This window comes from Passer montanus, unplaced genomic scaffold (assembly GCF_014805655.1).
Source record: "Passer montanus isolate IOZ18808 unplaced genomic scaffold, ASM1480565v1 scaffold65, whole genome shotgun sequence".
NCBI classification, from domain to species: domain Eukaryota; kingdom Metazoa; phylum Chordata; class Aves; order Passeriformes; family Passeridae; genus Passer; species Passer montanus.
The window spans coordinates 2510278-2534581 of record NW_024371593.1 but is presented as its reverse complement, the minus strand read 5'-3'; the positions used below and the strand labels follow the sequence as shown (position 1 = coordinate 2534581).

General features: G+C 41.0%; 1 protein-coding gene across 7 annotated transcripts in view; it reads left to right on the top strand.

Annotated features, from left to right (window-relative positions):
• Positions 1-16899, top strand: part of TSPAN4 (tetraspanin 4) — a 421577-nt gene extending 404678 nt beyond the window's left edge. For all 7 annotated transcript variants that reach the window (XM_039728455.1, XM_039728451.1, XM_039728452.1 and 4 more), the window contains 3 exons: positions 7163-7294; positions 9340-9423; positions 12196-16899. In XM_039728455.1, coding sequence (XP_039584389.1) covers positions 7163-7294; positions 9340-9423; positions 12196-12264 — 285 coding nt within the window. In that variant the 3' untranslated portion in view covers positions 12265-16899. The remainder of the gene's footprint in view (positions 1-7162; positions 7295-9339; positions 9424-12195) is intronic.
• The last annotated feature ends 7405 nt before the right edge of the window (positions 16900-24304 follow it).

The following is a 24304-nucleotide window of genomic DNA, read 5'->3' as shown; positions in this document are numbered from 1 at the left end:
AATATCATGCAGTTCTGTGCTATATGGAGTTGATCAGAAGGAGCTGGTCAGACAGGAAACAAGCAGTACCTTTTCTTTAAAGTCAAAGGTGTGGCTTATGTTGGGATGAAGAGCAATAGCATAATAGCAAAGAACCTCTTCAACCACTTTTTAATTTCTGTCCTGTCTCCTTTCACTGCTTCTGTTGTTCCCACCAGTGAGTCAAAACTGAAACAGACCATGGTGTTTGCAACCTCCTCCTACAGTCAGTACATTTTCCCCAGCAGAATCAGTCATCCTCCATCGCAGGTGGACTGGGAATGCTTTTTGCTGTGTTACCACTGCTGTTCCTTTGTCCTGATTCTCTGACAGCCCTCTGCCAATGTTAATCTGCTAAGGACTGGTGAACATTGTAGCTGGCTTCCTCCTCTGTCCTTGTCTGAGAAAACACCATCACTGACAGTTCAGGTTTATTAGCTCTGTACTTGTTTCATATTCAGTTCAGTCAGTTCTCCTGGGGGTGATCTTTGTGATTTCATGTTCTCTGCTTCTTGAATGGAAAAGTGCTCCAGCTTTTCTCCTGCTTTAGACAGAAGCACTTGCACTGCCTTGGCTTCACTCAAAAAATCTTGCATAGCCTTCTCAGTTTCTCCTCCAGAGGTACAAGTTTGCTACAGACAGGAGGGGTTTAGTCTTGCCTGATGTCTTAGAATGGATCAAAGACAGTAACCTCTCCCAGAGCTCCCAGTCTCCTCTTGTGGACAATACAAGGTAACAGGAGCAACAGGCTGCTAAGAAATGATCTGAGAAATGAAAACCTTGAGATCTCTAACAGAACAAAAGAACTGATTGGCCAAGCTCCTTGTGCATCTTTGGGTCTGCAGGACCTGTGCTGAGTGCAGTAAGTTGCCTACAACACTCCTGTGTGTGAAAGACAAACATCTCAGGTCCAGGAAAGAAGCCAGTTTCAGTCCTGCATTCCAACAACTGCATGTGAAAAGTTCTTTCAGTTACTTTTAAAAGGCCTCAGCATCTTGCAATATTGTTAATAATTTCCTCTTCCAATACTTTTTCCTTTTTTCAATACATCACATATGAGAAGGCATCAGTTACTGACAAGAGAAATGCATTTGGTGCTGCTAGCTTGAGAGCAAGCCATGTGAAATACAGATAATGTTTTTAATATCATTGCTTATATCCAACATTATTAGAAAGTTTACTCTTTTACAGTAACTTAATTATGTGTAGTAAAAATATAGCAAAAATGTCTAATATTAAAATATTTGTAGTAAGTATTAATCTGCTTTCAGTGACACCCCAAGAAGTCTCAAAAGCCTATAGCAAAGGTGGGGGGAAAGGCAGTTTTTGGAGGACCCATGGGATATAAATATCATACTTCCTCTCCCCTTTGAGTAAAATAGGTGTACAGAATATATGCAATGTCTAGTTCATATAGTCATATTTTTTCAAAATCTTCATGAGTTGATTTGATTCAGAAAAGATGTAAAATAATAATAATTTTGGAAAGTGACATTATGGTGAAAAGTTTTAAATACCTTATATAAACAGGAAAAGATGAAATAGTGGTGTGATTGCAGTCCTTAAAAAGAGAGCAGGAAGGAAAAATGTTTGTGAAAGAAAAAGGCTCTGTAATTGAACCAAGAGCTAAAATCTCAAGTTAGACATATCTGGTGGTAGGATGCTGTTGTACAGCAGCACAGCAGATTCTTTTTCTCTAAAGAATAAAACCTGGCTTTTTGCTTAAAGGAAATGGTCAGGTTCAGTGACCAGCTTGGGTTTGAGGCAGGACTCAGTGGTCTGTGGTTTGTGTAGTGCTGCAGATCATGGTCATTTGTCCTGGTAATTCCTTTGGTCTTGAAACCCATGATCGTTTAAAGATTGCCTTATGAGTTTCAGATGAAACTCATGTTAGCTGACTCCTAGGAGCTCAGAAGATGACAAGAAAATGCCACCCCACGGGCTGTGTGCAGCAGGGGACATCATTCTCTCATGGCCACTGTGAAATTGCCGGTTACCACGTGCCAGCTTGGCAGTACCACAGTGTCAGAGTCGTTGTGCTCCCCATGCTGGGCACTGAGGAGAACAGCAAAGAGCTCCCACAGCTCCATTTTTGCCACTCTGCATAATTGGTTCTCACATGTATCTTTCAATACTACGTGGGAATAGACTATTGCAGAGGTGCAGCAAAGACAATCCCATCATGGTTAATTATGTAAAACACTTTGCAGTTGAATAGAGCTATCTAAATGCCAACTTGGGGGGTTTTTGTGTAATAATCATTATCTCTTACATCCCTAATCAGTAGAGTGTAATCACTGATTGGAGGATTAGGGTGATACAGGGGATTTTCTGCAAGGGAAATCCCAGCCCAGGCTTGCTGTTTGCATTCTGTCTCCTAAGACTCTCAACAAAAGCCACAGCAGAGCAACCACATTTCCATATAGGACAGTTTTTTCCTGATGGGAGACATCAGTCATTGGCTGAACCATGGGCTGTGGCTGGATGTGGATGGAAAACAGCAGCCTCACAAAAAAAAGTTCCATGTAAAAAACATGCCAGTAGCAGAAATCATAATGAGTCCTTGTCCCCTCTGCATTTGCACTCCTTTCTTTGTAAAAGTATTTTTCAGAGCCTGAGCAGTGGTTAAAGCAGTAGCTTTAGCTTGGCATAGTTCTTAATTTCACCCAAGATTTAAGCTAGAGACCATCCCCGTCCTGCATTCATTAGGTACTACTGTGTATGGCAGCTTTGGCTGAAAAAAGGAGGAAAAAGTTTTTCCAAGGAACCACATTCAGATGGCATTTGACTTTTGTGGGACTGGCCAGTCACAAATCTGAGGGGAGTTTTAACTGGGAGTGTGGATGCCCAGTGCACACAGTGACTTGTGAGTGGTGATTGTCTAAGTGTGAAAGGCCTGAGCACCTTTTGAAGAAGGTTTTCTTTTTTGAAGCCTTTGTGCCTTGAAAAATTGTTTTCCTCTTTTTAACAAAAACCTACCATTTTCAAGAAACTAGAAACAAGGGAGAAAGTGTTTTTCCCTTCCTGTCTTTTAAGAGGAAGTTGCAGCTTTGGCTGATGCCTGAGCTGCTCACATTACTGATAAAGGAGTTGGGTTAAGCTGCAAACCTGTAAAGTGTTTGAAAGGAAAGGCAATGGACTCATTTTGCAGTCCTAGTAAGCCTCTAGGTCAGGGAGCTGTTTCAAATCAGAACATTCTATTGATTTCTTTTTAATACCTGCAGCTAACCAAACTCTCAGCCTTTCTCAATAGTGTTTCAAACCTTAAAAGGATCAGAAACACAAGCAGATGAATTCTGTGTGTCATGACTGAAGACTACAAAAGCTTACAAAGTGATTTTCAAACATGACTAAAATTCTGATAGTTCAGGAGGTAAGTTACTCTGAACTGCATTAAACTCCTTACCCACCAGCACTGGTTAAAGTCACAGGTGGAGATCATTAGAAAATGAGAAACAGGCATTAATTTTTAAAGTGTTGCTTCATCCCCAACATCTTTGTGATCAATATTTGAGCACTTCTACTTTTAACTAAGCGGGCAGTAATTTGAGAGGCATGCAGAAAACCGATTAGCTTCACTAAAGTGAGCAAATTCAGCTCACTTTTGCTGCTGTGTATTGCCTTTTCATGTCTGTTTAGACCACTGTAACTGAGAAGAAATTTGACCCATCTCCCTATTCCAGTCATTGATTCTATTAGATCAAGCCATACTTTAGAATTACTACTGGAAAACACCACCCATTAAACATGATTTTTAGAACAAAATATTATTCATCCCTTTTTACAGTGATGGAGGAAAAAGGTATATAGATGGCCCCCTACTCTGTCTCTAGTTCTTTGCCCATTCACAAAACCAGAAAACAAGGCTTTGCTAAAAAACTATCTGCAACAAAGATTGAGTATCTGTTTATTTTCACAAACCCTATTCCAGCCTGACTGAGTCTGGAATTTGGCAAAGGTAAGGCCAACTTAGCCTTCAATATTGGGAATAATGTAAAATATGTACAAGTGTCCAGCTGCTTATCAGGAGTGGCACTGTTGCACTGAGATAGAAACTTTTTAAATAGAATACTCCCTTTTAAAGTGTGTTAGTCTGGGTACTCCAAAATAAGCACTGTTTGTAATTTCTAAAAAAATGTAAATGTTGTAAGTAGGAACAGAGGTAAGCAATTAGGCAAACTTGTGTAATTTTATCACTTAACTTGTGAAGGGAACAAGATAGGAGTTTAAATATGAATAAAAAATGAATGTAGTTGTAGCAAGAATCGAGTCTTCAATGCTTTCATGCCTTGCATTGGTAGAACATCAACCTTTGTGGTAGAAATGACTACAACAAACTGCTGGTGACAGACATCGTCCTTCATGTGCCCTGAGCTTTCTCCATCCTCCAGGTGTAGGCCTGTCTCCAACTACCCCTGCTTAGAAACCTTGCCAATTTTCAAGAGAACACTGTTCTCAAATCTAAAAGGACTCTAAAAAAAGTTTTCCCTATTCCCCTTTCTTCTAATGGTCCCTCATCTCCCTCAACAATTTGGCTGCTTGCTGTTCAGCTGCTGGGATAAATCAGTTGCTTGTCACATGATCCAAATCACTCCTGCACTCTCTCTTTTCTGCTTGGACTCCAGAGTGAAGTCTCTGAGTTTATTGGGCTCTCAGCTTATCTGCCTTCCTGGCTCCTAGTGGACCCCTTTGCTGGATTGAATGTTGACCCATTCAATCCCGTTGCTGCTCATTTCCTCATTCCTGCATCTTTGAGCATGGATCAATGCCCCTGCTCCCTAGAGATGCCAGTGAGAGGACTTGGCCTTCGCTGAGCAGTGTTCCCTCAGGTCTCTGGTGTTAGAACTCTGCTGTATTCATCACCTCCTCTTGATTAGGGCTATGGATCATGCACTGCTTAATCCCATTGCTCATCCTTTGTCTTTCAAAGATATTTCTTCCAGTCCCAAGACCATTGATCCTGTCTTATATCCTTTGTTTTATACCTTGAACTTCTCTTAGCCCATTGCTGTGTCTGCTGTGCTCTTTTACAGAGATTCTGTGTGGGCAGGCAGTTTGTGTCCAACTGCAGCTCATCTTTGCAACTGCATCCCTTCCTATTCTCACCTTGTGGCTTACCAGGAATTTTTTACTCTTTGGAGTCCCAATCCTAGCTCATGGCCTAGGCACCTCCTGCTTCACAGGCTCCATAGGAGCAGCTGTCCTCAGCCTGTTAGTGAGCACTTGGCTACAAAACCTGTGCTTCATCTTCATCTCCTTAGTCTGTCAGACTGACACCTTCAGCCATGCATTATCATGGGAAGAAGGAGTCTAGTTCTGATTTATGCAAACTTGTGTCACTTGTGTTTGGCCAGAACATCACTCAAATGTCTCAGCCCTTGCCGCTGCACACTCTACATCACAGATGAGCCACATTTTTAAGGCTTGCTGTTTACAAGCTGTCACTTCTCGCTGTCTATCAAAGAGCTGCCTCCTAACTCTAATGATGACAGCCTGCAAGACCTTCTTCTTGTTAGATTCCAAATAAACCAGTCTTCCTCAAATGCATGCCATGTATTCCAGGCTGCTCCTACTCACTTTTGGGACCTGTTACACATGGACCTCCTGTTTTCTGTGCAGCAACATGGAGGGAAAAAAGAAAGGCACAAACTTTTTTTCTAGCTTCGTGTCAGTTTCTAGAAAATGAAGCCTTTAAACTTAAAAATCAAACATTTGCAAGTGCAGGATTGAGTCCTGCCACAGACCAAATCAAAATTTGGAGCAGAAACTTGGAAAGATAGATGCTAGTGCAGGAAAGTTTTCTGACTTTTCCTTGACAGAAGAAAAACTCTGCTGTGAGCACTGATATGTCTTTATCAAGGAGTATTTTCTGAGTGCTTGAAGCATCATAAGATGCATGAGGCAGCATGTGACACCTCTGCCCTCTATGGGTCTGGAGTAGCACACTTTGTGTGTGCAACAAGACCTGAACAGTACAACTCTACTACAGCCTGAACTCTACAACTATTATATAACAAAGGAAAACTCTCCCACAAGCCAGTGTAAACATCAGGCTCTCAATTAGGTCACCTTTGGCCCTGGTGATGCAGATGTCTGCATGATTACGAGTCTCTCAAAAACAAGAGATGTGGTCTCTACAGGGATGCGAAAAACACTCTTCAGGCTTATCTAAATTCACATTTAAAAAAATAAGATCTTGGCAAGTAATGTGGGGACTAGGTAGGTGGCTGGCATAGCCCCAAAAAAGTGTGAGGTACTGTGAATAGCAGAGAGCAGTTCTGCAGCCCAGTGTTGTCTTGTTTACTCATTGGTGCTGAAGTGTCTAAATCCCAACAAATTCATACTTTTGCATAAGGGTGACAGATGGTGTGTACATCTATATGGTAATGAGTCCTAGCTTATTTCCTATCACAGGAATAGACCAGTTCCCAAGGGGAAGATGGCCACAGAGCCATTCCCTCTACCACGGTGTGTTTCTCTACCTTTCATCCCACTACCAAAGTCAAATAGACCTTCTGATTCAGCAGTGTTGTGATCTGTGCACATGCTGTGTCATTGTAGGCAGACAAGGCACAACTGTTAGAGCAGCATCAGATGACGACATTAAAGAACTGCACCACAGAGAGAAGAGGGGGAAATACACCTTTTGCTGACTGGAAAAGACTTTCAAAGATGATTAGTAATTAACAGCTTAGTGAGAAGTTTGTTGTGTTTATTCCAATCATGATCCCAGAAGTAGTGTGCTACAGAGATCCAGTGTCTTCATCTCTTGGGAGCTGTACCTGTATCTTTTTTCTTGACAAGCTGCAAACAACTGTTACAATTTTGCTCAGTCAATAACTCAATCTCAGCACTTGTCTGAGGTTGTCCAGTTTCAGCTCCTGCAGTATCTTCCCACTGCAAATAAGAGCCTTTGCTTCTTGCATCAACATTAGCTGCATACAAGGCCATATTTAAATGTAATACAAAAGAGTAGAGAAAAGGGTCTGTTTGGGTAAAGCTGAGGAAGTACTGTATTCCTTTAAAATTTAAAGCCTTTGCTGGTATAATCAAAATGCACTGAGTGTCAGGCTGCAGGAGGCAAAGTCAGAACAGGCAGTGATGGATCACGCTTACGGTATCACCTCGGTTCATCTTTTTCCAGTTCAGATGCTGTGGAGTCTCCAACTACACGGACTGGTTCGAGGTGTACAACACAACCCGGGTGCCAGACTCCTGCTGCTTAGAATTCAGTGAGAACTGTGGGCTGCATTCCCCAGGGACCTGGTGGAAAGCGGTGAGTAGCTCTGCAGCACATGGCAGCAGCTGCCTTGCAGCCCAGCTGAAGGGTGGGCAGCAGTCATTTGAGGGGGGCACCTCATCCTATCCTAATTCACCTTTCATCAGATGCTTTCAGAAGGCTCCTGTTGAGCTGTGGCCTTTGATCTCCCATGAAACCCCCTATTTAGTTATTTTTATGAGCTGGTTTCCTTTCAGCAGGCTCCAAGCTGTTGTTTCACACCGCAGACAGGTCCATTCCAACACTGATCTGCAGCACAGACTGGTGACATCAAGCTAGGAAATGGCAGGAATGTCCTTTTTAGTGTCCCACCTGCTGGGGTCAGGTGGCAATAAAGGCAAATGGTTCATACACACACAGGCCCTGGAGCAGCAGCTGTAGCTTATCACAGCCCAGGCAGCCCAGAGACAAGAGGACTGTGAGAGCCTTGAGCACTCTTCTCCTACCAGGAGCTCTCATTCGGGGGCCTCCACTGCACAGGAGAGTGGGAACTGTTCCGCTGAGTTGCCAGCAGCATTTTTTTTTTTTTTTTTGCATTGAGTTTCTGCACTTGCCTGTAATCAAATTCAAAACTCCATGGGATAATTCCCCTACAATGGCCTCAGCAAGATCTTTCTGGAACAGATAGTCAGAGCCTAAATATGTCTCTGAAATTAGCTCAGCAATTCTGTATGCTAATTACAGGTAGTGCAATTACACAGGAGGGGTGTGGAGCAAGGCCACCTGATGAAGTGGAATTATAACTAAGTTTTGCTGGTTCTAATGGTTTGTGAAGACAATGAGTAAAGCTCTTTTGGCTACTTTCTAGTGAGATTTCATATGCATGGATTGGTACTCACAGAGGCTGAGTTCACATCAAGCACAGCTTCCTTATACTTCTTGAGTAGCTCCAGGTATTTTTTTTAATTTAAGTACGGAAAAGTTATTCTATTTCATTCAGGGTAGCAAGAAAATCAATGCAGGTTAACCCTCTGCTTCTGATGGCCATTAAGAGTTCTTCCTTTATACTTATGTAAAACTATAACTAAAGGTGTGTAGTTTTACATATGTAAAACTATATGGTATATAGGGTAAAACCCTAACTGAAGGCTGAATGATTCTTGGCCACCAACATTTCAGGACAGGGGGTCCTGTTTTTGCACACGGTTGTCTTACAGACATGATTATTTAAAGAAAGGTTTCACTTGGACCAATTCCACCCTTCCCAAAAGTGGGCCAGTAAAACAGGGCTATAGCTATTGCAGAATTTAAAGCATGAAGAAAATGATGGAGGAGTGCCCACACTGCAGTTTGAAATGGATGAAAATGGTATGAAATGGGCCCGTGTGCAGCAGTGGCAGCTACTGAGCCACTCGCACTGGGACTGTTTGGTTTCATGGGTCTGTATGTATTAAAAGGAATGTTTATTTATCCTGAAATGTGGAGAAAATGAAAGCCTCATTGTAAGGTTCTAACTGCTTCTGCTTGGGTTTTAGAGGGCAAAGAGGACCCAAACCCAGTGCTTGTTTATTTGCAGTAGTTTAACCCCAGCTGCCTACTAAGCCCCACACAGCTGCCTGCTTCCTTTCCCACCAGTGGGATCAAGGGGAGAAGCAGAAAAGTAAAAGTTAGAAAAGTGTGGGTTGAGATAAAGACAGTTCCATAGGGAAACCAAAATCTCCTGCTCAATGATAGCAAAAATATCTCCAGATTATCAACCCTGTGTTCAGGACAAATCCAAAACACAGCCCCATACCAATCACTGTGAAGAAAATGAACTCTACCCCAATTAAAACCAGCACACTATTTTTAGTTACTGGCTGAATTTAAATGGAGCAGTGCTCATGCACATTTTGGAGGTGCACTTATTTGTGTCACTGGGATTAGTACTCCATGTTCAAGCTTCAGCCCAAAAATACATTGTAGTTGCTCCAGCACTGAAATGATAATTCAGGCTACCTAGCAGCTAGGTCAGATCCATTTTTTCTCTGGCTGTATATTCCTGGGAGAGTAGAGCTGTATTTATGGCCAATACAATATTCTTGGTTTGTTTTTCTTTTTAGCCTTGCTATGAAACTGTGAAAGTATGGCTCCAGGAAAACTTACTGGCAGTGGGAATCTTTGGATTGTGCACAGCTATGGTGCAGGTACAGTTTAATATCAATTTTCAAATCCTAATTAATTGTAACTAACTAAGTAACCACAGATTCAGATATATATTCTGCCCAAGCCGGTTTTAAATCTTGCAGAATTTTTGTCTACCATCATGCAAAATTATTAAGTACTTTGAGTTTTACTTTAGTTAAAATATTGTGTACAAGGCACAGAACTAGGAATACTGCACACTATTTTATGATGCACTGCAAAGAGCTGGCACTATATCAAGTGGTTTATGTAAGACTGAAACTGGACGTGGGAGGGGAGACTGGACTCCAGACACCTAATCAGGGTAGGATGAACTGCCTTTAGGGTGCCTGTATTTGTCCAGTTATTCTCCAGAGAGGACTTGGGCTAAATAGACTATTTCAGCATAATCTAGAGGTAGCTTAGGTCTTCAACCTCATCCCTCAGTCCCAGGGTAAATTACAAATCAGGATGAGGTGCCCAGTAGTCAACGTGGCAATAAACCTGTGCAGCCTTACTGAGATTGGCAGAGACATGCCCATCAGATTTTTGAGTTGCAGTCCTTTCCATTGTGACCTTGGTCAAAGAATCTGTTGTCCACCACTTTGTCTCTTACAAAGTGCCTGTGCCTTTAACCCAGCCTAATGTGGGTGTGCCAGTCCAAGCACCAGTGGCACAGCCTGAGGATACACAGGTGAAAGTTGTGCCTGAGCTCAGGCTGGTTCAAAGTCCCTTTCCTAAATTCAGTGAAGATCTAGCTTTAGTTTCCAGCTCGCCCTTTCTCACACTCAACATGCAAGCACAAAGGATGGCATTGCTAAGCTAATTGACACTGTGTAACTGCAGATTAACTCATGGTTGTTTGGTTTGGTTGGGGTTTTTTTGTGTGTTTGTTTTTTTGGGTTTTTTTTGGTTTTTGGTGTTTTTTTTTTTATTTAATTTGTCTGGTATGCCCCTAGCAGCAGCAGGAGAGAGCCTGGGATCAGTATTCCACTCACATTCCCAATAATGACAGATTAGGCAGAATGGCACATATCTTACTCTCTCATATGTCATTTATTGGCTGCAACTTATTAATGCAAATGCCTGATGCCTCACAGGCCCAAATTCAGTAGAGTTTTGGGGTTTGTTCCAGTATAATAAGCAGATATGCTTAGAGAAAAAAAGCACAAGATCATATGGCAGACAGGCAATGTATGACTGTTGTTAATATATTACCATGATAAAAAAACCAAACCAGCTTTTGAGCATCCATTCAGCATTTAGGGTATCTTTAAAAGACACACTAAAAACCTCCAGCAGCCCATGGTCAGAGTCCTTCTCATAAATGCCCTAAATATATTAAATTTCTAAGGCAATACTATCTTTCTGACAGAAAGACATTGCTAGTTTGCATGGGAGGAAGCACTTCAGACAATTTAAAAATGCAAATTCATATTCCTAGTAAATGCTGTGCAATGCAGGGAAAACACCTCAGAACACAACAGATTTTCAGTCTGCCTTCCAGCTGCCTGGTGTGATTGAATCTACCTGATGACAAAAGTTTCTGTGTACTGTCACCTAAAATGAATGGGGCTCTCTCTCTTGCTGCTGTTTCAGTTGTGTTCTGGCCCACAGCATGTGGCAGTTTTTCATTTTAAGCATCTTAATGAATCATTCAGTGACATAATTTGAAGAACATTATTGCACATGCAACAGAAGAATCTTCCTCAGTCGTGCATGCTTCAAATTATAAACCAAGTTCAGCCACCACTGTTTTGTTACATAGATGTCCCCAAAGGTGGATACTTCCAAAAGGCCAGTGCTTGTTATAAACAGCACACCAAAACCTAATAATCTGATTTCACTGTAGAAGAGTGAGACTTGAGGAAGATTAATACCTTTATAATCATTTTTTCTTCATAAATATAGTTTGTGTGTATTCATATATTCTTTCAAAGTACTCATTAACAGGAACTATTACTCATGTAAAGACTAAAGTTTAAGTGGTCACATGAAGTGCTTAACAGAATTCATACCCTAAAATTTTCTTCCTGGCAGACTTTCATTTCAGTGACAACTCTTACAGTGGTGTTGCAAAGGGAAAGTAACAAGCACTTAGTACATTCATATAGGTACTTCAGCTGGAAGGAAAATAAGACTGTCCCCCATCCCCTTTTGATGAAATAACCACCAGAGGCAGCACAACAGGTTAGTGCTTAGCTGGAGAAGAACCCCCACCTCCCTGCTGCTTCTCTTGAAGAGGCTGAGTAGAAAAACACATCCATTGTTGATGAGGCACTGATGGCCATGATTAATGCATGTTCAGTCTCCAGTGATTCCCCCACAGGGACCTGTGCACATGTACACTTGGAAAAGTAAAGTACAGTCAAGTAAACCACAGGATTTGTAGGGCCAGGGATTAACCCAATGCCTTTCAAAACAACAGCTACAAGGACACCCACATAATGCCCACACAGCTGTGGATTGCTACTGTAAAATATTTTCAAGCAAAAGACATCCAAATTTTTTTCAATATACTTCTTCCCAGTATCTGGTGGCTGCTTTTGGTGGAGAAATTAACTCTCCCCTGCTCTCACTGTCCATTCTCTAAGACAGCAATACAGATAAGAACAAAAGGCAGACAGACTCCAGGAATGGAACAAGGACATGAACAGGCAGGAAAAGCAGTACGTGACATGTTCTCCTGTGTGTGAACAAAACTAGTCATGCTCTTCTCTTTTTTCTTGTTATTTAAATAAATTGGGGTTTTTTACTTACTGAAAAACAATTATTTGTTGTTTCTTTTCTCTTAGATTCTCGGACTCACCTTTGCAATGACCATGTATTGTCAGGTAGTCAAGGCAGACACCTACTGTGCATAGATACCATTCCCAATCTTTCTGCTTCTCCTCCAAAGGACACAGGAGAAATCTCCTTCATGCTCATTCATCTGACCTTTTTTTCCCTCCCCTTTGTACTATAAACTGTGTATAATGCTATCTTTCTGAAGATTTTGTGAATCACCCCACTTTACTGAAGGAGGAAGAGAAGAAAAAGTCAGTACTTGAACTGGCACAGGTAAGAAGCAGCCTTGTCTTTAAGCAGAGGAAAACCAAAAAAAGGAATGGTTCTTTTTCCATGGCCTGTGGCAAGGCAAGAGAGGCTGCTTACAAGGGGCTGACTGCAAACCCATGTTAGGAAAAGATGGCACTGAGGACACCTCTGCAAAAGCTGCCAGGCTGCCTTCCCACATTTCCAGTCTGGAAGAGAGGACTTAGAAAACAAATGTTCTTCAGCAAGAAGGTACAGAGTAGCTAGGACTGAATGCAATTGTAATTTTACTACAGTTTGCACACAGCTAAAATGTTACGATCAAGCAGCCCTGCCTCCAAGTGTCTCGAGATGATTTTGTAGCCAGGAGAGGATCATCTTCAGAAGTGCATTGTTTTAAAGGAGTATTTTTAATCTTACGTGCCGCAGAGTCAGGCTTTTAATCAGAATCTGTACAGCGAGATCCTGGCTGTTAATGGGAAATAATATTGGACATTGCCTCACTTCCTAATTGCCAGTGGCATATAGATGGTTGACTGCATATGTTATATATATTACATTCATAAACACATACTTTTCTGAAAGGAGGTGAAAATATCCAGCATCTTAACCTCAGAAAGAGGAAACCTTTCTATCCTATTTTACATTCCAACTGAAATAACCAAGTATTATTTCTTGTACAAGGCACTATCACTTATACCTCTGGGAAACAAGTAATTACTTTCAGCTGTATCTTCATTTCAGTAAACAACTTGTGAGTGGGCTCTCTCTGTCAGTCTACTATGGTTTTATTTATCATCCCTGTTTCAAGTAAGTCTGCCAAAAAATATCACTCATTTCCATGCTTGAAGATGTGTGCAAAGCTGTCAGCTGTTCCTTCCCTGAATGTCACCATTTCATTAATTTACTTTGGGATAACATCATCTGCAGGTATGATAGAGTTTGCCTTGCTGAGGAAAAATCTTTCGCACATTGCTCATTTTTCTGAGAGTTATTAAGACTTCAGATGCTTTTATGCTTACCTTTTTTTTTTCCTCCCAGCTGCACGCTGACAACAGCCAAGACACATCAGTCTCTGTTAGAACTGGAGTCACTTCTCAGTGCTCTTTTTCAGATGCATTTTCCTTCACCTAGCTGCTGGCTAGAATATAATCCACACTTTCTAGAATATCATGGAATCACAGAAATATGCAGAATAACTTCCCTTAACCAGGGAACAGCCATTCACTGATAACTGAAGTAATTGATGTAGTACCCTCCTATGCACATCTTCTGGTGATGAGGTTAAAATCAGATGTGTCCTGTTGTTCAAACAAGTAATTCCCTGCCAGCAAACAGCTCCAGGTGGTGCATGTGTGCCAGGAAGAAGGTGAAGCACCCCAGGGAAAGGACACAGCAGGGAACAGGCAAACAGAGCAATGCAGATGCCCTGCTCCCTCCAGCCAGCATTTGAGGAGCTCTCAGCCACTGTCATTTAGAGCAGAGAGCTGACCATGCAGCAGTGTTTTCCCAGGAAGCTGAGTGCAGCCATTCCTGCAGACTGGAAGCATGCATCAAGCTCACAGAGGAAGTTACCTTGCTTACAACAGCAGGTCTCAGCTCTGAATGACATTCTGTGTGCTTTGATTTAAAGGCAATTTCCAGCTGGACTTGCCAACCCACAGCCCATTGAACAATCTCCTTTACACCCATAACTAACCCTTTTCTGGATCTGCATTATTTGACAGATTCGCTCTCACTCATTAGATTTGGGGGGATTTTTTGTCTTCTGCTGATTTCTTGCAGTCTTATCACTCTCAAGCAGAGCTACTCCGTATTTTCTGGGAAATTGCTTAGGACAGTCTGGTGTTTAAAAGAGCAATTATCTTCAAAAATTTTACCCCCGTGGGGCATTTAGCTGTGCAGGCTAAGATAAAAGGAACATATTACTTGTGTGCATTTTATGTGGCTTCCCAATCACTATCACAATAACCTCCCCACCACTAAAGGATTTTACTGTCATGCAAACAATCCCCAACATACCCATGCTGAGCAAGTAGCCCATACACAGGTGTCCTGTACTCCAGAGCAAGAGGCTCACTTGTGTTGCAGTCACCACAGTCTCCCTGCTCTCTGCTTCTTGAGCCCAGGCTGACCTGCAGACTGTTCTGCTCTGCAAAAGATGGTGTAAGTTTTGTTCCTTCCCTCTCTTCTGCTCTGTTCTTTTCTTAACCTGCACAGATACAATTCCAGGTTAGCTGTACCATTAGTTCTTTCCTTGGTTTATAGTTTGTACACCCGGGTGATTCTGCTGACAGCTCTGAGTTTCTACCACTGAAAATCAGCATGACACAGTGATGAATACATTCATAAAACATTGATTTTTTTTTGAGACAGATAAAAGGTAGACAAGTCTATTTGTAGTGATCCCTGCCATTAAAAATTAACACAGAGACAGCAGGCTGATGATGGCTCAGTTGATGGGTGCAAACCATTGTGCAGAACTCCCCCAGAGAGCACTCTCATCAATTTGCTTGATGGTGGTGTAGGGAAAAGAGAGATCACAAACCCTTCTCCTGTTAGTCTCACAGTAATATGTGCTGAGCTCTTAGAGAATGCTTCTAGACTTCAGGTAAAGCTTCAGTGGAAACAAAATATGAGAAACAGACTGGAGACAAGTCACATTTTGTGGTTTCCTCTAATCATTTTCTACAGTTTAGGTGTCTTTACAAGGTGAACTTCCTTGGTTTTCAGAAACAAGTACCTAAAGGGAGTATAAGCAACTCTCACTTTGTAAATCCCAGTCACTGCAACAAAAACATACAGTCCGGAAAAAACAAAACAAAACACCACAAACAAACAAAAAAATCCCCAAGCAGACAAACAAACAACAACAAAAATCTGCCCCAGATCACATATTGCTGCTAATAATTCTTTTTTAAATCCCCTTCTTCCACTACCGAGATGCTACTGCAACTTGTTCATAATTTGAACTGGACTATTTTGTATATTTGATGTTATTAACACTCTCCACACAGACCAAACAGCTGTTACAGTGCTTACAGCATTACCAGCACAATCCAATTTCATACCTCTGAACACATCGAACATAACAAGCCTCAGACTTACCATATTTTCTTAAGATTGCTGCATCCTTTCTCTGCTGACAAGGTCAGAAGATTTTGTGATGTGTAACAGCAACAATCTTTAAAAAAAACCCCAAAAAGCCAAAAAAAAGACAGTTCCATTTTACACATTAAACTGGTTGATTATATATAAGTAACCTGTAGTACATAATATCCATTTGAAAGGCTGCTGATATTGAATGCAGGCAGAGCAACACAGAAGTCATTCCAATTGCTTCTATTAGTGTCTTGTCACTTTTAGTAAAGCCTTTTATATTATTGTGACTTCTTATCTTTAAACATGAAGGAGGACTCAATACATTTAAATTAAAGACAGAACCAAAGGCAATAAAGGAGCACTCCTAATTTATTCTCATGGCTGTTTCTGCTTAATAACAAGATATGAAGGTGCAGGGTATATGACTGAACTTAGTGAATTCAGCAGCAACAGGATTTAGCTTTTTAGATTCAGTCCAATATACTTTTGGCTTTTCATTTTTCACAATTATAAAAAAAAAACAAAACACCAAAAACATATATTTAATAGAATATGGCTTACTTTCCTGCACTGTCACTAACAGCCAAATCTTATTACTTGTACAACAGAATTACTTAGCTCTTCATTATACAGTGCACAATCACTGAAATTCACTTCAGTTTCTGTTCTATGAATTGTTCTTTGGTCTCCCCACTCAAACAAACTTATAAAGGTTTATTCTTTTATCAATAATTGGCATTTAAATGCAGCATTGTAGGATTTATCATATGGAGAAGAAGGGACTGCACAGAAGCTGTAAAAATCCTCTGTCTTACATCATCAATAGGGCTGCTAAGGGAATCCACACAAACCCTCACTTCTCACAAACTGATGAGAGCTGGTCACAGTGAGTACACGTGACTGGGCTGCCTCTTACACCTTCCCAGGGTAGGACAGGAGGTTGTCAGCATGGACAAAGCCACAGCCTTTCATTTACCCCTTGGCTTCGGTGTTGTGCGATAAATGTGGCACCAAAGGTAAGCAACAGAAACCAGCAGTTGATTGTGGCATTTATTTTAAAGCCAGACTCTTTATTTACTATAATTTATCTGCAAGAATTTGCTAAGTGTAAATGATCTGCATAGATAATGAGTTAGTTAGAAAACACGTTGGGACTTGCCATGGGAAATCTTGTTTGGATTCCATTGTGAATTCTCTCCCTTGTCACTGGTATCTCACCACAGCGGGCAGTCTCCTCTGTTCTTTGGATTTTGTTGCTGCAATTACAATGGTACATTTTTGTGCATTCATATAAAGAACGAAATTTAAAATATACCTTTTATTTTTAAAAAGTTATTAAACATTCTCTAAAGTTTACAACAGAATGTCTTTTGTATTCTTTATAAGCAACTGCACTACAAGCTGAACAGTGATTCTGTACAGACCCAGAGATGTGTGTGTGTGCAAGTGTGGGCAAGTACACACACATATACTGTATGCAATTTAACAAAACCCTACAGTGTTCTACTTCTTTGTCATTTCTCATTACCTTTGATTTGACCTATCCTTCCTTACAAATTTGTTTTTATTATTATTATTTATGTGGCTTACCTATTCCCAGGTAAATGTACACCTCTCTTTCCTTTTAAGGGCAGGCAACCTGAAATTATGTGGTAATCAATTCAGAAACTACTGGGAGATCAGGTTTAGTGTTAAAAAATATTCAGACCCAAACCAAATTATTTTGTGTTCACAACTTGTCTGTTACTGATAACTTTGAAATAAAAGGACTTCTCTTTTTCCGAGGTAGTTGCTTACATTCAGAAATTACATTAGTAAAACTTGAAAAATTAACACCATAGTAAAACTTGAAAAAATTAACACCAGAATATTTTTCAATTGAACAACTAGGAACTTGTGTCAAATCAGAAGAATGTCTGGTTAGTCAGGTATGTTATCTGCAGTCATGTCTAACACTGCCTTTTTTATACCATTTGTTGTACCCTACAGGTCAAATACCTTTGCAAGTGAAATTGCCTCTAAATTCTGCATTCTGAACAACACAAGTGTACTGTTGAAATTGTAATGGAAGAAGTAGAGACCCAGAGGTTTAGAGATTATTGCAGGAAGCATCATAAGGGATCACCCACATATTTGATGGAAGTTTCTTACAGTTCCCTCACTTTAGGACAGATGTTTGTATTACTTGAATTGTCTCGATCCCAGAAGTGCACCACTAGATGGTCTCATCAGCCACATCTATCTTTAATCCCTTTCTGACTTTGTGAAACTTTACACTTTAGGGCTGCAGTATAGCAGTGAATTTCACAATTTCTTCATGTTGCATTTAAAAGAATCCTTCTTACATGGATTTTAACATTGTTGCCTTTCAATTTAATCTACTCACCATTGGTTCTATACTTCAGGAAGGATAACTTAATGATGCTTACAGAAGTACATGGGCTCAGAGCAGCAGTATTACCTTTACAGCTTAATTTGCCTTTCCAGTAGAGCTTAACCCTGGGTAATTGAGTACCCTATTGATTTTTAAGATCCCATTGTTTCAAACAACTAAGCCCAGTGTACCTTCCCCTAGTAGCTATCCCATTTATCTTTGCTTTTGTACTACATGTTGGCATAGACAGAGCTGTTCCTACTTTAATCAACAACTAGATGAGTATTTCACCCCACAATCTGCTATTTTTCCAAAGTACACTTAACACAACATGGAAATATCAGGCCTAGCTGATTACACTGGCTGTGTAAAACAAAGTACTTTCTGTCTGCATGGCAATAATTTTCAAATAAATTTAAGGGCAGTTTATGAAGCTTCATCCAAAGTTTTGTCTTGACACATTAAAAGTGCAAAACACAGAACCCTATGTTTCATATCTTACCATGCTAAAAACCCCAAGCAAATAAGAAATCTGTCATTAATATCTCATCTGGCAAATTTCATTTGAAAGGCTGTTTTTCTGAAATCCCATTAGTTGCCTAAGGTAGGTCACTTTACCCTAGGCCTTGCTTCCTTGTCTCCCCCTGCAATAAACTGTTTCCCCATGGAAGTGCTGTCTGTTCACTAGAAATCCTGGGGTTTGTTGACCTGCAAGAAGAGCTCAGTTTACATTCCTCCCTCCAAGAGCCAGAACACATTCAGTACCAAATCTACACCAGTGTGTGTTAGACAGCTAAAGAGAAGTTCTGTGACTTAGGATGAGGGTTTTTAATGAAGAAATAGCTGACCAGTTGAACTGATGTCTCAAACAAGTCCCTGGTATCTTTTATGATGCAGAAATAATTTAGGCAGAGCAGAATATTTTGTTACTACAGAATTGCTTAACAGAGACTTCCCTGTACTTGCAAGTAAAGAATAATTTGAAAGGATGGGATAATTATCCACTATAAATTTCCCCTTATATTCCCATAGCACTGCTATTTCACTGTATAGTTCCAGTCACCAGCAACAAAATAAAACATTAATTAAATTCATAGAAAACAAACATCTATAGAAAGAAAAGTACAGTATAAAACTCCCAACTGTTAATGTATATTGCATGTGTCTGTGTCTCATATGGACTGTGACAAGAGTTTCAGGTGTAAAGCATTCATCCTGAAGATTAACTAAAAATTACTGGAGAAATACAGGGATTTTGGAAACTGGTTTGTCAAAGTCTATTCAGATGCACCTCATCATCTCCTTCTTCCACAAATGCCCTTCTTTGGCCCTTAAGCTTCAGTCCCTCACTGCTCCAGCCCTTCCACCTCTACCATTTAAATCTGCTTTTCTGCACAAAAAAAAATATGTAATCATCACAGTCCCAGTACATCAAATGTGGAGGGGATTCAGTTGTTTGACTGTATAAATTTTAGTGCCCAATGGTAAGACATGTTAGGTGGCTTTACATCATTCAGGTTTGATACTGATTTAGGAGACCACAGAGCAGAATAAGTACTGTGACAGAGAAATTCATGCAGCCTGGTTCTGGACCCATGTAGTGACTGAATCTGAATTGCTCTTAATGTCCTCTGTTCCTTGATGCAAGCCTGCAAATAGCTAGACAAGCACTGTTATCAAGCAGAACTGTCACTGGCTGTTTAGCATGCTCCAGACAGACTAATGCTGCAGGGATTCTTGCTCCATTTTTTTTTAACCCAGTTTACCTTGGAAACTTCTTCAGTGTTATTGTATCAGCCACAGATGCAATTAACAGATTCTGGTATTATATCTCAGCTTGAATAATAAGCACCCAGGATACTGAGGTAAAAAAAAATGCCTCATCTTAGAATCTTAGAAATTATAAATTTGTTGTTCTTTTGAAATGCTCACCTGCCCCCACACACTCTTAAGGTGACTGGGGCAGCATATACATCCCCACAGTTTGTACTGTGGCAGCCCAACTGTCCACAATAACTTCTATTAAAAAAAAAAAAAAAGGTGTAAAAATGTGCTTGTGTAATTCTCAGTTCTCTCATTTTCAGGCTGTCATTTCTCAAGGAACAAACCCTCTCCCTCCCTTCAGGGAGTTAGAGCTGTTTTCAAACTCAATTAGGATGAAGCATTTGCAAATACTCCAGGAAAAGAGCACTCCTGCATTGTGCTGATTCTAATGTTTTTTTGGAACCCCACCTCTCAGGCTGTAATCAAATACCAGGTCTCTTATCACAGTCAAAATCACCACAAGCTTTGTTGTAATCTCAGAACACCACACAGCCTCCCTCCCCACCGATGGCCCCTGTGTTAATGTCACTTGAAAGCCAAGCTGGCATTAGTTGACCAGGGAGGCTGTATGGAAGCACAGGGCAAGCTCTTTGGGTAAATTCGTCATGCTGTAAGCTCAGCTGCAGGAACTGGACACACAAATATGTTAGAAACAGTAATATATCCCCCTCAAAGCCAGAGGTGCTTTGACTATTCTGGTGAGCCGCTAAATTATGGACTCTTAAGGCCAGAGTTGCCTCAAAAACTCATAATTGAAAACAATCCTGCTTTTGGGGGAAGGACAGAAATTGTGAACTCAGACCTGTGCACAACAGAAGGAATTACGGATTTGCAAATGCAAACACAAGAGAGTACATAGACTGAATTGATGTGTCATATAATTACTAACTCACTTTCCCTAAACAAAGTAATTCACCACCTTGGAAGTACAGCTTGTTGTCATGGAACTTGCTTGATATTTGGTGCTAATAAAAATTGAAGTTTTAAATCTCCCTGTGAAGTCCGTGCATTGAAGTTCTTCCCTATTAAACACCTTCTTATTCCTGACTGTGCACCACAGCTGGTTACCCTGACACAAAACATCTTCCTTATCAAAAGGTCCTTTGAAATAAGTGCTCACAGGTTTCAAAGAAGAATTATCACAAGAAAAACTGGCACAATTAAAAGCTTGCTGCAAATCACACTGGCTTGTTCCTGATGGAATCAAGACTTACTGTACATTCAAAAAAATCTGTGTGAATGTGTTCTTCTCCAAACCCAAATATTCCAATGCAAGCAATCTTTGCTGTGGGTGGCACAGGACTCCAGTTTATCCAAATATCTTCACCAGGAAAGGTGAGGAACAAAAGGGTATGAAAATGACAGGTATGGAAAAAAAAAAACCAAACCAAAACATAAATGAAGATTAAGAGAGAAGGTTGGAAATGGACAAAATAGCTGAGCAAACTGGTTTTCCCCACTGTAAGGTACAAAGATAGAGCAGCATCCCATGAAACATGTGGTGACCCCATTGAGAACAGTCTCTGTGTCCTGTTCCAACTGCTTTCCTGTTCTCTTCAGACTGCAATTCCATCTATTCCCCTCCTAGGTGCAGCAGGTTCACCAAACTAGTGAAGGACACAGGAATACTCAGATGATGAACAGCTCTAAAGGGTACAGACACTGATTTCTCTCACATCCTCCAGATTTCAGTAATTCCAGCCTAGCAAGAGATCAAGCCAGGGAGCAGAGACATTGAATTCATATGTAATTTCGACATTATTGGAAAATGTTGAGAATGATGGGATACACCTGCAGGTCCTGAGGGAACTGCTGGATGAAGTAGCTGAGCAGTAAAGTTCTCACTGACTGGAAAAGGAGGGACATATCCCACTTTTCCCTTTATAAAAATGGGGGTTACCTGGAGAACTACAGGCCCATCAGTCTCACCTCACTGCTCAGTAAAATCATGGAGCAGATCCTCCTGGAAAATATGCTAAGGCACATGGAAAATAAGGATATGTCTGGGGACAGCAAACATGGCTTCACTAAGGGAAAATCATGCCTGATAAATCCAGTGGCCTTCTTTGATGGGCTTACAGAGGTGGATAAGGGAAGAGTGACTGACATGACCTACCCAGGCTTGTACAAAGCTTGACACTACTTGCACAACAGCCTTGTCTCTAAACTGGAGAGACATTGGTTTAATGGATGGACCACTCAGTGGATAAGCAACCAGCTGGATGGTGAATCCCCAAGTCCAAGAGGAGACCAGGGAAGAGTGGTGTTCCTTGGGAGTCCAGGAGGACTGTTGGGACCAGCACTGTTCAACATCTTTGTCAGCAATATGGGCAGTGGGATCAAGTCACCTCAGCAGGACTGCAGACAACACCAAGCTGTGAGGTGCACTCAACACGCTGGAGAGAAGAGATGCCATCCTGAGGGGCCTGGACAGGCTGGAGAGATGGGCCCATGGGAACCTCAGGAAGTTCAACAAAGCCAAGCACAATGTCCTGCACCTGCGTCAGGGAAATCCTGACAGGCTGGGCACAAATCCTGACAGGCTGGGCAAACACAAATACAGGACTGAGAGCAGCCTTGAGGAGAAGGAGTTCAGTGCTGTTGACAAAAAGCTCAACAGAACCTGGCAATGTACTCATGTATCCCAGAAAGAAAAGCAGGGCAGTCAGCAGGTTGACATAGCTGATTCTCTCTCCACTCTAGTGAGATCCACCTGCAGTACTGCATCCAGCTCTGGGGCTCCTGACAGGAAAAGGACATGGACCTGCTGGGGCAGGTCCAGCAGAGGCCACAAAGATGCTCAGAGGGCTCAGACACATCAAGGACGAGGCTGAGAGAGTTGGGACCTTCAGGCTGGAGAAGAAATAGGTATTAGAAATAAATTCTTGACTGTGAGGGTGGTGAGACACTGAAACACTGCTCAGAGGATTTAATGGATGCCCCATGCCTGGAAAGCCAGGCTGAATGGGACTGTGAGCAACCTGATCCAGAGGAAGGGGTCCCTGGCTCATGGCCAAGGGGTTGGAACTAGATAATCTTAAAGGTGCTTCCCAACCCAAACCATTCTATGGTTTAAAAGAACTCAGAATGTCACAGGTGATCTGTCACAGCTGCTCTGTCACTGTTACATGGAGCACAGTATCCTACAACTGAAAAAGCTTTCTAAGTATCAATGCAACTACACAGAACACAAGAGTATTCAGCTACACAGACCCAGTGCTGAACAACTGACTGCTGCCTTACATGCACAAGCAGCTCTGGTGAAGTATTAAGAGAAAATCAGGATAACACTGCCACTCTCAGTGCTGATGATGCAAGCTTATTTAATTTTCATTTTAATTTAGTGAGCTCTCACTGAAATGAAAGACTCCCCGAAAGCTTTATAGTATGAAGTGAAATGGCAAATTAAATTGAAATTGAGATAATCCCCAGAAATGTATACAAAACTAAAGCAACTCAAAGTCTAGACACCTTTCAGACTGGCAAGTTCTTATAAAAATGAGAAAAAGCAATCTCCTATAATTCTCAAGCTTTTCAATCTGTCTGAGGACATCCCAGAATGCACCACATTGTGTCTACACTATCATTGCAGTGGGACTACGCAGATCTCTATCAGAGAATGAAGTACTATTGAAATGGGTTACGTGAACCCAAAGCACCAGAGAATTTCACATACAGGAGTTTAAAAAAACCCCCTATTTCCTCTGTCTACTTTATTGAGACCACATATCACAAGTGTCCATGTAGTTTTCACTTCAGCGTTTTCAAATAGCAACATCTGATTATCTGAAAGCCTAACCAAGATCTCTGTTCAGGTGGGAAAGTTGCTCAACTCTGCAAGTTTATTTTTTCAAGTCTGTGTAAAACTGTTTCTGCAGCAAAAATACGATAAGTGAAAACCCACAAGAAACCACACTCTGGGTGTACAGATGTACACAGAAGGAATATAAGCCCCAGGAATGAAAGTAGATTTCCCAGTAGGCAAAGTTGAGCTGTAGTTTCAGTTAAGTCTTCAGTGAAATTTTTGAAGCAGAGAATATGATGATTCCCCAAGGAAAATGCACAAGCACAATGCCTTCGCATATTTAAAGATTATCATTCAGGGCTTTTAAATCGAGCTCTATGTTTCCATTAATCCACTGAGCTGCCAGCCCAATCTCACACTGGCAGGCTCACTGCTCTTAACAATTGAGAGCTTATTAAATATTAAGGTCTTAATCTTAAGTACTTCTGTTTGACTGAGAAATTCTAAATGTGCAGAAGAGAAACATTTTCTCAATAATATATATACACACATATATACAGAGAGAGAGCGAGCAGTATTAGATAAAGGTAAATGTCCCCAAACTAGCAGGAGAATTGTGTAATAAATCCATTCATTTTAAAGCAGCCCATGTATCCCCACAGGCACATCCCCTTCCAGTTGTCTAGACCCAGCTTTCACAGGTTTACCTCTGAAGGACAAAAGCTCACATCTCTCCTGGCCCTGAAATGCCAGGTTAGGAATTAGAAAGATGATCACAGCAGGATTCACACTACACTACAGTTAAAGAGATAGACAAACAGTTTTA